The sequence below is a fragment of the Erythranthe guttata genome, chromosome 7 (genome assembly GCF_056151865.1).
Source record: "Erythranthe guttata isolate IM_541 chromosome 7, IM_541, whole genome shotgun sequence".
NCBI classification, from domain to species: Eukaryota; Viridiplantae; Streptophyta; class Magnoliopsida; order Lamiales; family Phrymaceae; genus Erythranthe; species Erythranthe guttata.
The window spans coordinates 14,841,024-14,853,937 of NC_142539.1; the positions used below are offsets into that span (position 1 = coordinate 14,841,024).

At 36.2% G+C, this 12,914-nt stretch overlaps 2 protein-coding genes across 2 annotated transcripts; both read right to left on the reverse strand.

Annotated features, from left to right (window-relative positions):
• Positions 1 to 7,178: 7,178 nt before the first annotated feature.
• LOC105950587 (polygalacturonase) lies at positions 7,179 to 9,944 on the reverse strand. The gene is made up of 4 exons (XM_012973953.2): positions 9,454 to 9,944; positions 8,303 to 8,592; positions 7,953 to 8,181; positions 7,179 to 7,634 (listed from the first exon to the last, which is right to left on the reverse strand). Exons 1-4 carry the CDS (start codon positions 9,892 to 9,894, stop codon positions 7,413 to 7,415), a joined length of 1,182 nt encoding a protein of 393 aa, XP_012829407.1. The 5' UTR covers positions 9,895 to 9,944; the 3' UTR covers positions 7,179 to 7,412.
• A 175-nt stretch (positions 9,945 to 10,119) lies between these two features.
• On the reverse strand, positions 10,120 to 12,649 carry LOC105950548 (polygalacturonase). Its single transcript, XM_088820361.1, has 4 exons — positions 12,215 to 12,649; positions 11,732 to 12,021; positions 10,842 to 11,070; positions 10,120 to 10,409 (listed from the first exon to the last, which is right to left on the reverse strand). The coding sequence occupies exons 1-4, from the start codon at positions 12,647 to 12,649 to the stop codon at positions 10,179 to 10,181; spliced, it is 1,185 nt and encodes a 394-aa protein (XP_088676487.1). The 3' UTR covers positions 10,120 to 10,178.
• Positions 12,650 to 12,914: the final 265 nt, after the last annotated feature.

A 12,914-nucleotide genomic window follows, 5' to 3' on the forward strand; every position in this document is an offset into this window, starting at 1 on the left:
TCGGGTAACTATAATTTGTTCTTGTATTTTATCACGAATAAATTTTATTATAATTATGATACTACATATTGTATTATATCAGCGTCGAAGGATATGGTATGTGTGCGCTCTTGTTTGGTGAAGCAATTGGACAGGTGATAGTGGATTCTTACTTGGAATTTTTATGTAGCCCATCATCAACTGACATGGGGGGTCATGTGATCACATATATTCCTTCCGCGGTTCAAGTTACATTTCTTTCGATATACGTTGCGATGGTGTTCATCATACGTCTTTTATGAGTTATATATTCGTGTCAATCGGATGGTGGTTTATGTTGCTAATATTCACCACCATCTACTGATATCACCAGTACATAAACAACTTATACTCTATATTAGTGAGTCATTGCACTTGGCACCAGATTTGCTTATATTGATACAAAGGGAATTATATTATTTGTTCGAAGACCGATATAAAAGTGCTTGGGGGCCTTTTGGAGGTTAGTGGGTAGTGGAATTAAATAAAAAACATGTAAATTTGGAAGTTGAATGACGTGGTACACTTAATACGACGCTGCCATATACGTCGTTTGCCAGGGTCGTATACGATTTCGCTGCATGGACGTATATACGAAGCACATTTGTGGTTTTCCCGAAGTTCACAACATATGCTCTCTGAGTTTGCCCACTAAACCTAAACCCATACGTTACATGGGTCACATTATGTGTGAAAAGTAAACGAATTGTGTGTGAAAAGTAATATCGTGTCAATTCGATGGTGGTTTATGTTGATAATATTCACCACCATCTACTAATATCACTAGTACATCAACAACGTATACTCAATATTAGTGACTCATTGCACTTGGCACCAGCTTGGCTCATCTTGACACACGGGGAATTATATTATTTGTTCAAAGAGATATAAAAATGCGTGAAGGTCGTTTGGAGGCTAATTGGTAGTGGAATTAAATAAAAAACAAGTAAATTTGGAAGTTGAATGACGTGGTATTTTTAGTGCAACGCTGCCGTATACGTCGTTTGTCGAGGTCGTCTACGGTTCCGCTGCATGGACGTATATACGAACCACACTTGTGATTTTCTTGCTGCATTCACAACGTATGCTCTAAGTTTGCCCACTAAATTTTAATCCATACGTTTCCTGGGTCACATTATGTGTGAAAAGTAACAAATTGTGTGTGAAAAGCAATATTGTATCAATCGGATGGTGGTTTCTGTTGATAATATTCACCACCATCTACTAATATCACTAGAACATCAAAAACTTATACTCAATATTAGTGAGTCATTGCACTTGGCACCGGATTGGTTCATATTGACACACGGGGAATTATATTATTTGTTCGAAGACCGATATAAAAATGCTTGAGGGTCGATTGGAGGTTAATTGGTAGTGGAATTAAATAAAAAAAACAAGTAAATTTAGAAGTTGAATGACGTGGTATATTTAGTGCGACGCTGTCGTATACGTCGTTTGCCTGGGTCGTATACGTTTCCGCTGCATGGACGTATATACGAAGCACACTTGTGGTTTTTCCGAAGCGTTCACAACGTATGCTCTGATTTTGCCCACTAAACCTAAACCCATACGTTACATGGGTCACATTATGTGTGAAAAGTAACAAATTGTGTGTGAAAAGTAATATCGTGTCGATCGGATGCTGGTTTCTATTGATAACAGTCACCACCATCTACGAATATCACTAGTACATCAACAACTTATACTCAATATTAGTGAGTCATTGCACTTTGCACCGGATTGGCTCATATTGACACACGGGTAATTATATTATTAGTTACGAGACCGATATAAAAATGCTTGAGGGCCGTTTGGAGGTTAGTGGGCAGTGGAATTAAATAAAAAAAACAAGTAAATTTGGAAGTTGAATGACGTGGTATATTTAATGCGACGCTGCCGTATACGTCGTTTGCCGGGGTCGTATACAGTTCCACTGCATGGACGAATATACGAAGCACACATGTGGTTTTCTTGAAGCGTTCACAACGTATGCTCTGAGTTTGGCACCACGATAGTTCTTTAGCATTACTCAAAACTCATCATCACCTCTGAAACTTTGGCCTTCTCCTCTAATACAGTGTTTCCATGCATCAATTGACGGTTTAGGAAGCACATCGTTCGCATCATCTTGTTCAAATAATTCCAACCTTTCAGATGAAAATAAATAATTAAATTAATCAACGGTTATACCACATTTATTGTGAGTGATACGTCCGTAAGATACGTTACATACGATATGTGTCTGGGTGGATACTATCAGATATCGTCAAGTATACAACGCTACAGTAACGTACATACATATTGACCACGTGTGTATACGTGTTATATGTACACTAAATACGTTAATGTAAACATTAATAAGCGAATATTAACTCTGTATTGTCCTGGCCGTTGTCTCGCAAGTGAGCCTCATCGTCTCTCTCGTTTCTTTTCAGAAATAGGTCTACGATGTTCATCTTCATAATCGAATGCATCAACACCATTGTGCGCATGTCCTTGTTGGTGTTCAACCTCACGTGAATTCTTTCACGGGGGGCTAGGTATTCAAGTACCAATGTACTCTAATATGCATGAGACCACCTCTGTCCTACAATCAAATATACAATCAAATAAAGGTCCGCTAGAGTCGCATTATTCTTGATGGCGAAAATATAGAGTTGTCCCTTGGATCGACAACTTGCTAAGATTTCAACAGGGGGTTGTTGGCCGTCACCCTTTGCTCTCATTGTTCCGTAGGTAGCAGGCATAGCTCAAATTAGGGCAAAGACGACAAAAAAAGGTCGGCCGACGCCAATAAAGACCAACGACGACCAGAGGAAGAGACAACAATGGGGCGACAAACACGACGGCGATCAGAGGCTGAGAGAACGAAGACAATCGCCGTATTTTTTTTGCCTCAGTAAGTTTAGAATGATTTAAGATACAGATGTGTTAGGGAACAAGGATAATTAATTGAAAGTGGGTGTTTGGCTGTAATTTAAACATCAAATCACTCGATGTACGGTATATAAGCACAATGTATACGTTATTGGAGAACAACGGTAAGCAATTACAGTTCTCTATGCATACGATTAACGTGCTCGTGTAATACGATTTATGAACACTATGTATACATAACACATACGTTATGGCGAACAACAGTAAACAATTACAGTTCCCGAGTCATACGATTATTTGTGACACCTAATACAATTGTTTTTTCAATATATATTTAGTTTAGTGATGTTTTTAAACATGTTTTAGGGACATGTAATGGCTACTAATTATTTATAAATTAAAAAATTCTTAAACTTTAAATATTGAAAATCAAGGTATTACACATTCAACACAAACGTATGTTTAAAGTACCTAATAAGTATAGTCGACTTCTACATAACGTATATGATATGTACCGAAAAATATCATCGTTATGTGCGGCAATGTTCTGTTATAGTAGGTGACCAACAAGCCAACATGTGGCCGTGGTCTTTCGTATTTATTATTGTAATAAACGAACTTTTATTCGTATTAATGATAAAACACCTTGGCATTTTATATCTTTGTCCCTTTGTCCAAGCATAGATATAATCCTTACAGTTATTACAAGTACTAGTAATTGATCGTTAGGATCGTGATATATTTACTTAAATATTATAACTGTTAAACGTGTTCCTAGTCGAAGGGTTAGGCCACCAATGAGGATATCGGCTTTTCGGATTAAGAGACTAGCACTTAGTGTATGTGTACTGCATCTCATCAGTAAACGGTATTGTGATATCGGCATGCATAAGTGGGTGCTCGTAAGTTGACGAGTTCACTGAACTCCCTCACCCTAGAAAACTCTAAGTGGTTCACAATAATCGAGTAGAGATATCTATGGTATAGTTATACACCATTAGTCCTTATGACCCAGACACATCCGTGACTTCACTAGAGGACCAGCTGTATCGTGACCTGTCCCTGAGTTCCACCGAGGACCATCCCAAGGGCCAGTGTTTGTGCAATCCGAAATCTAGTGGGAGGTATGTGCATTGTAGTCGGAGATTCGATCGCTAGAATAGTCTTGGATGTCCTGTGTGTTCTCATAGTTTGTAATCTTTCCAAGTCTCTGGCCAGAGCTGACTAAGTGATGATTAGAGAATTCGATTCTCTAAGTCATGCACGTAACGATTACAACATTTAGAACGATCGCACGGTCATTGAACAAATAAAGAGGTCTGGATGATGCCTCTAGTTCAATCGGGACATATGAATCGAAGGGATCATATTGTACGTTAACTATATCTGAAGGTTCTTGCAGGCACTTCATTTGTATCTAGGGAATCATGACGCGTAGTTGCTAGACGCCAATCTTGATTCGTTGGGTGATTAAGGTGAAACGAGCTTCATCTTAATCGTAACTCTAAGGGACGAGTTTTGACCACAAAGGGTTGTGGGCCCACGGCTAGCTTACAGCCGAACCATCGAGGGTCACACTGCTCGTGCACATGAGATCTTTGAATAAACGGTCAGAGATAAAATGGTTTATCTCTGCTTGATTGGAAGTCAATACGATTGGGTCCAACATTCGGAATTTGGAATTATGAATGAGAATAAGAAAGGAAAAGAATAGGCAAACGCGTATTAGTGGACTTTCTAAATCGGGAAGTTTCCAAATTTAGAAAGTGCACTGAATTAGGGTTCCCACTTTTGGAAAGTTGGATATCGAGAGTTGGCACTCGTAATGACGAGGACATTTATGATTCCGAAAATGTAATCGTTATAATTTTCCGATCATTGAATTGAGAGAGACGAGCAAGTAAAAGAACTAAAGAACTTAAGCTGTTGGACCCGGTCCAACTTAAGCCCGTTAGGGTTTTATGCAAGACACTATAAATACTTGATTTATAGGTCTTGCACAAATAGACAACACATAATCCTAACCCTAGCCGCTCCCTCTCCCTCTCGCTCGGCCATCTCCCCGCGGCCACCGCGCCGTCGTTGCAGGAAATTGCCGGAATCGGCCATCCGTTGGCCGATCCCTTTATGTATTTCTTTCCTTCATTCTTTTCTTCCGTTTTTCTAACTATTACGTGTCTAGTGCCACGTGATTAGTAGATCGAAGTATACGAGGTGAAATCCGAGAGGAGGAAGATCGAAGATCGAAGAATCGAGGAGTAGCACACGAGCCGAAACCGCACGCATCCCCACGCACCGCCCGAAGAACGCGCGTGAGTCACACGCGCTGCCGTGGCTTGTATTGCCGTTGCTGCTGTTCCGCCGAAGCAGAACACATCCCCAACATTGTTCTATGCTCTTATAATCTGCAAGTACTGATTTACGGCTTTGTAGGCTGTTAGAAGTGGGGATATGACACCCTCCAGTAACAATATGAAGGGCAAACATGTCATTTCAAGTGGGTAGAGAGTGAAGTGTAAGTGAAAGTTAAAAGTAGGGAGTGCAGATAAAGAAAAAACATATATGAACTGAATAGCAAACGTTTTCGGGCAATAGGTATTTATGAGCAAGAACCCCAACATTGTTTTATGCTCTTATAATTTGCAAGTACTAATTCACTAATTTGCAAGTACTAATTTACGACTTTGTAGGCTGTGTAGACGCATAAAATTAATTAATTGGTTAATTAAATTAGCCAATTCAATTGTGTCTAAATTAAATTATAATTTATCTTACAAAATAAGTTATGGAGTAATTATCAATTAATTATTGGCCAATAGGATTATTTTTTCTCTTCCAAGTTATAAGAGATAAATATCAATTTAAAGAGAGCCAATCAAATCGCGCCACGTCATCAAGTAGACTTTAAGTAGGACTCTTATTCTACCACTATAAATAGGGACCCTCTCTACACAATTCAAAACACAACTCAAGAAGAAGAAAAACCGTAGGAGAAAATTCTCTCTACAATATTCAAGTCGTTCTTCAACAAATTCAAGGCGTTCTTCATCAAACATCAAATCGAGGGCGTTCTTCAACAAATCAAGATCGAAGGAAGATTGAAGGGCCAAATCCATCAAGAACTCCAAGATCTTTAAGTCAATCAAATCGATGGCGTTCCTCAACAAATCAAGATCGAAGGTAGATTGAAGGGCCAAATCCATCAAGAACCCCAAGATCTTCAAGTCAAAACCCGTCAAAGTTCAGCGTTCGATCCGAGATTCAAGTCACAAGACCCTCGAAGACGTTATTCAAATCCAAATCAAATCCGGAGAAGATCAAGTCAACGACCCGACTCCAAAATTCAAAGTCAAAACGTACATCGTTCTAGAGAGAAGAACCAGAGGATTAAATTAGAGTTTGTAACCCGCAATATTTTATTTTAATTCAATAAATTATCTTTGTGCAAGTTTTTCTTGTTTGTTTAAATCGCAGATAAGAATTTGTTGTTACAAATTTTGGCACGCCCAGTGGGACTGCTCTACCTCTCATCTCTTCTCTCTCGAAGTTCCTCGAAGTGTTGCAGTGACTGCTCTACGTTCGCAATGAAGGCTGCTACTTCGGATTCATCGAGTGTGGGTGTATTTACAAGGAGTATGGCTAAGAATGTGCAAGCATCCTCCGAGACTAGCTCAACGCCCCAAACCATTGAGAAGGGCTTACCACCTCTTATCAACACAAGTGCAGACGTAGAAGGTTCAAAACGAGAGACTTCACAACCCACGCCTCGTTCAACATCAAGCTACTCAGAGGTGGCATCCGTCATGACAACTAACGCTACAACCATGGAAGAGCAAATTGCAAGTTTGGCCAAGGCTATTGAGGGACTCACAAAGCATGTTCAACAACGAGATTCTCAAATTGCCAAGTTGATCGAGAAGATGAACAAAGCCGATGCTAGTCAAGTTGTGGAGCAGATTGAGGCTCAAGACGAAGTCGAGACATCCACAAAGCAACAGCCAGTTGAAAACGAGAAGGCTCCAACTCAAGATTTTCAAGTTTCTCCAGAAGGGATGATTCATGTAGATCAAGTGATGACGCTGATCAGTGGTTTCTGATAATTACATTTCCACCCCTTGCATCGAACAATGTTACAAAAATACGATTTAAGACAAATAAATTATATTTATAGTAGACACCCACCTCTAAAATACATTTATGTAAAAATATTTAAAAGAAGGGGTGGCTGTAATTACCCAAACAAGAGGGATTTTTTTAATATGACCATACCTCAGGGGGTGACAGTAATTTGCCCTAATAATTAATACAATTTGTTTAGGGGAATAATGAACACATTTGTTGCACAATTATAATAAACATATTTGTTCTTCAATATATAGATCTAAAATCCCTTTTACCCAAAGATACTAACTCCTCTATTGAATGTAATAATATTACAAATGTTACATCCAACAATTTGTCTATCCACATAGGAGTTGATCTTCACTTGGCGAGATTCGTTTAATTTATCGACACTACAAACAATTATCGGGCACGATAACACCACCGGAAGTTCCGCCGATGTTTTTGCAGAAAGATTGCGCCCTTTTTATGTCCAAATAAGTAAGATTAATGTCCTTTAATTTGATGCCTACACATGGATTAGTAGGGCTACAATCAAAAGTCATGGCAACTTGTGTTGCCGATGTTCCTTGGATATTTTCGTATGTTACTTGGTCGATCTTTATTCCGGAGCTCTATCATAATTAAAAAAAAAATTAAATAATAATCAATAAATAATTAATTTTCTAATTTGACGAGCTCGCGATTTTATCTTATTTGTGATATCATAATTAAGTTTTTTTTTTAATAATTATACATTTTGTACAAAACATATGAACCATACAAATTTATTTGAGCTCAAATAATTAGGAACGTGTACGATACATGACAATAATCAATTATATTGGTAAACTATTTTAACGAAAAAAATAATTATAGGTTATAAAATAAAAAAAATAATAATAATTTTAGTTATATTATTCGAGTGTAAGGAAAAATATAATCATCGTTACCTGGAGAGGACAACCTTGGTTGTTTGGGCAATAATTTTGGTCGATAATAATTGGGTTCTCAACGTTATTCATAACAATGTTTCGATAACTAACGTTCCGCACGAACCCAATGCTGGGCCGGGCCCATGTTTTTATCCGCAGCCCATTATCCGACCCGCTAAAATTTGAATTTACTAATGTCACATTTTCGACACCATCTTCGATAAAATCTCGAGCCAAACTCCCTATGCTGAAAAAATTAAAATGAAATTAATGTAAGTTATATTATATTAGTTATTTCAAATACTACTCTATTAATATTAATAAAAAAAATAAAAAATAAAAAAAATTGAATTTTATAATTTAATTACCTGACTCCATGTCCCGGGCCGCACTGTATTTTCTCCATCCACAAATTTCTAGTCCCTGGCCCGATCGAAATACAATCGTCACCCGTTTTAATGATGATATTTGTGATGGTGACGTTAGTCGAAGATTGAACATGAATCCCGTCGGTATTAGGGCTTAGGTCCGGAGCTACGATCCTCACATTACTCACCTTCACATTCTTGCAGCTATTAATCACAAGGTGCGTTAGCTGGCTGTTAATCGAGGTTAACCCGCTAATTTCACCGTCATTAACCCAATTAAATGTTATAGACTGCAAGTTGAAAATAGAGTTAGATTCATGTCATAATCAAAGTAGTAAGCTTCTAAATTATATATTTTTTTTTATTTAAAAATAATAATGTGATAGTTTTTTGTTCTTTATTTAATTAGATAACACCACATAAAACTATTATATCTTAGTATTTTAACTTAAATATATGTAATTTTACTACATAACATTAATTATACTAATATTTATCGACAATTTTAATAAATATAACAATTTGACTTTTTTTATCGATCTTTTTTTTCTAATTTGTACTAAATTAAATTAATCCGATAACTTTTATTATACAATGATATATATATATATATATATATATATATATATATATATATATATATATATATATATATAACACTTTATTCGGAGAAATAATGAAGAAAAAAAACATATGACGTTTTAAGGTCTTCCGAGAAATAATGAAAAAATTAAAAAGTTTACGATAAAATAAAATGAAGTATAAATTTTCGTCTCTTGAGATGTTCTTGATTGCACACTTTATTATTGTTATTTTTTTACAATATGTCCACATTTGACTTATTGCAATTAAACATTTTTATTTAAATCTTAATAAAGTGTTTAGAATATAGAACTTCATAATTTATTTGGTGCTATTAGTTAGTGAAATCAAAGAAAAGAAATTAATGAGTAAGTACATATAGGGTAGTTGAAATACCAAATTCTGGTCAATTAATTTCTTCAATGTTCGTTTGATGTTTGCAAAGCGTTGAAATTAAACAATATAATTAATTCCATATTAATTAATCGACTTTTTTTTACAAATTTTATTAGCTAGCTAGGCCTATTTAGATAATAAACCAATATGATAATGTAAAATGACTAACTTACCCTTGCTTCGACCGTGCAATTCTGGCCGGATGTCTTGCATGCCCAAAACCCCGCCCCGTTAGCATCAACAACTCCTCCGACCACCGTAATCCGGTTGACTTGAATGAACAGTAACCAATGGCCGGAGTTTCCAAGGGCATTATAGTCAATTGGAGCTACAAGGGTGCCGTCAATTTGAACCCTAATCGGATTTTCGCACGGACCTCTAAACTCTGCGAAACCAATCAAGAAACGCCCTTCCGGAACGTAAATTGACGATGATAACCTCGAGGCGCACGCGGATGCCCAAGCACTGAGGAAAGGCCGAGTTGACTCGGTAGTTCCGTTTGGGTTTGCACCAAATTCGATCACATTGAATATCGATGCGCCTTTTGCAATATTCACAAATAATTGCAGTAATATGAAACGAAGGAACGAAATGTCGGACGTCGTAGAAATCATGTCTCTTTTTCGTTTTTCGCTTTTTTTTTTTTAAATGAAAATGAACATTGTTATGAATATGATGAAAAAAGTGACAGTTTAGTACATTTATATGGGAGTTTGAAGTTTTCAACGGTTTTAATTATCAGATCTAGTGATGAATTTAACATTAATGAGCAAAATTTAACTTTTCTTTCTTTTTCAAAAAAAAAAAAAAAAAAAAAAAACAAACGATATTCTCAACCACTTGAAAAAATGCTCTCCGATATACGAGCAAAATTAAAATACTACATGAAGTCTCGAAGCTACAGACAATTTTTCGGGTAGACGAAACCGGTACAAAAACCTCGTGCGTTTTCACAATCGGAGAGTGTAGGCTTCTTGAAATTATGGTTTACGTAAGTGAGATCGATATCCTTAAGTTCTATTCCTTGACAAGGATTAGTCGAACTGCAACGCAACGTTATTGCTTTCTGCGTCAACGACGTTCCCTTTATTTGTTCGAATCTCACTTGGCTCACTTTCACCCCGGAATTCTGCATGCAATAATTGAAATATAAACATCATTAAACAATAAATTAAATAGATATATATTAATTTATTAAAAGAAAAGAACTAATTTTATGTACAAATTCCTCAAAACCTATTTCGAAGTGATCCCTTATGTTTACAAAAACCGCATTTGGTCCCTCATGTTTCAATAATTTAACAGTTTTGGTCCTCTCCGTCAGTTTATCGTAAGTAGTGGTGAGAACATGCTTGATTCCGTTACTTTTAATAGAAACTTGACGGAAAAGGCTAAAAATGTTGAATTTTTCGAACATGAGGGACCGAATGTGTATTTTGTGAATATTGTGGACCAAATATGAAATTGATGCAAACTTGAAGGATGAAAACTGTATTTTTCCCATAGATTAATGATAAACTCGTCACTTTCGTAAAGTAATTGAGTATGTAATGTATGTTACCTTAGAATTAGTACAAGACTTAGTCGGGCAATAGTCTTGATCGATGATTATGGGATTCGCGACATTCCTCATGGTAAGATTCTTGAATACAAGATTCTTGGCGTAACCATCGCTTGCCTTCGGCCATGACTTAACCCTAACGCCGTTTTGTGTCTGTGTGAAGATCGAATTAGTGACAATTACACCGTCAACTCCATTTTCTATTGCACTGCTACCGAGACTTCCTATGCTGTTTTTTTCGAAACAGAACAAGTCAAGATCGTTAAAATAATTGTCGTAGTATTTTTGCGTGTATATTGCATAACGGAGCGTATACATGCATGTCGTTACCATAAATATTTTATATAATCAAACGAATAATGAGATATAAATTAAATTGTTTGAAACTGAAAGAATTCAATGCCACCAAATTCGTAAAGTTCGTTGGAATGTGAAGCAATTTGATTACATCCAAGAAACAAAAAAAAATCAAAATATGAATTAAAAAATTCAGAATGATAAGAATTACTATAAAGTTGGAATTTGTAATATCAAAATTATTAATTTCATTTTTCACTCCCAATATAAAATACATCAAATATATATAATGGCGGTATAAATATTATAATAATATTTATATCTAATCAATTCCTTGCAAAATATTAATCTAATTAAACTTCCTAAATTGTTTTTCAAATTGAAAATCAGATAAAATTTTTGGAATGTCGGAAAATTTGTATCGAATTTAGATTCTAGAAAAAATGTATTCTTTGAGAGTTCATAAATTGAAATATCGAAGAAAAATTGGAACGAAAACAATTAGTTAATGGTCTCAAATTTACAGACAATAATCGGCGAAATTCAATTTTTTTTTTGCTTAAGTGGGCCCCATTTCAAATTACTATACATACCTGATGCCATGTCCGGGACCACATACGATTCGATCGATCCGCATCTTCATGGATCCCTGCCCGATGGATATGCAGTCGTCTCCTGTCCCAATATTGCTATTGGTAATTGTAATATTCCTCGAGGATCCAATGTGGATTCCATCCGTGTTAGGGCTTCGACTTGGAGCAATAATTTTCATTCTTTGTAAAATCATATTCGAACATCCGTTGATAGAAATATGAACTCTTTGGCTGTTGAAAGATTTCAACCCACTAACTAGCACCTTGTTGCACGATTGGAACGACAACGACTGCAAAAAATCGTTGCATGCAAGAATTAAATTTCTATAAGGTGTATTTTGTTAAGGGAAACAAATTAATATTGCCGATTCATTTGGATCGAATCAAATCAAACAAACTCTATCAAAATAATAAAAAGACGGTAATTTTGAAAAAAATGAAAACATATACGATAAAATGTGAAATGTGAAATGACCAACGTACCCTTGCTCCGAACGGACAATGATTTCCTACGCTCTTACAAGACCACAAACTAGAACCCTTTGCATTAAGGGTACCACCAACGATGGACAACCTACTAACACTATAGAACATAATCCAAGACTCGTTTGAGCCAAGAAATCGATAGTTATTTGGAGCGATTAAAGTTCCGTGTATTAAGAGCTTGATATCACTCTTGCATGGACCCGTGAAAGTTACCGATTTCACCAAGAACGTTCCATTCGGAACAACCATTGAAGCGGTTGGTACATCCGAGTTGCATGCCGCGTTCCATGCCTTGAGAAACGACGATGTCGAGTCCGTTTTCCCGTCGCCTCTCGCCCCGAAATCGACAACGTTGTGCTCTGCCGAAGTGCATAGTTTTATTGCGATAACGACGATAAATAATTTGCAAGAAAGTGGGATAACATTAGACATGTTTTAATTTCTAGTGTTACAAAGGTGGAGGGAAAGATTATTAGGTTTGGATACTATGAGAAAATGAATGTAATTTGGTTTGAATTTATACTTTTGAATTCACATGTAAAGAAGTGCAAGTAGCGTTGACCAGTCATTTTGACTAGTATCTAATTGTTTGGAAAAATAAATTATGTAAAAGTATAGGAATATAACTAAAAAAATCAGTATCGGATTATGAATAAGTGCCAAATTAGTCATAATATTTTATAAATTTGCTAGTGTT

Bases quoted from the DNA above. Each gene is read 5' to 3' on its own strand.
- LOC105950548 (XM_088820361.1), bottom strand. From the start codon at position 12,649: ATGTCTAATGTTATCCCACTTTCTTGCAAATTATTTATCGTCGTTATC. The intron at 12,022-12,214 runs GTACGTTGGTCA...GATTTTTTGCAG, and splicing joins ATTGTCCGTTCGGAGCAAGG to TCGTTGTCGTTCCAATCGTG. The intron at 10,410-10,841 runs GTAACATACATT...TATTGCATGCAG, and splicing joins AGTCTTGTACTAATTCTAAG to AATTCCGGGGTGAAAGTGAG.
- LOC105950587 (XM_012973953.2), bottom strand. From the start codon at position 9,894: ATGATTTCTACGACGTCCGACATTTCGTTCCTTCGTTTCATATTACTG. The intron at 8,593-9,453 runs GTAAGTTAGTCA...TTCAACTTGCAG, and splicing joins ATTGCACGGTCGAAGCAAGG to TCTATAACATTTAATTGGGT. The intron at 8,182-8,302 runs GTAATTAAATTA...TAATTTTTTCAG, and splicing joins GGCCCGGGACATGGAGTCAG to CATAGGGAGTTTGGCTCGAG.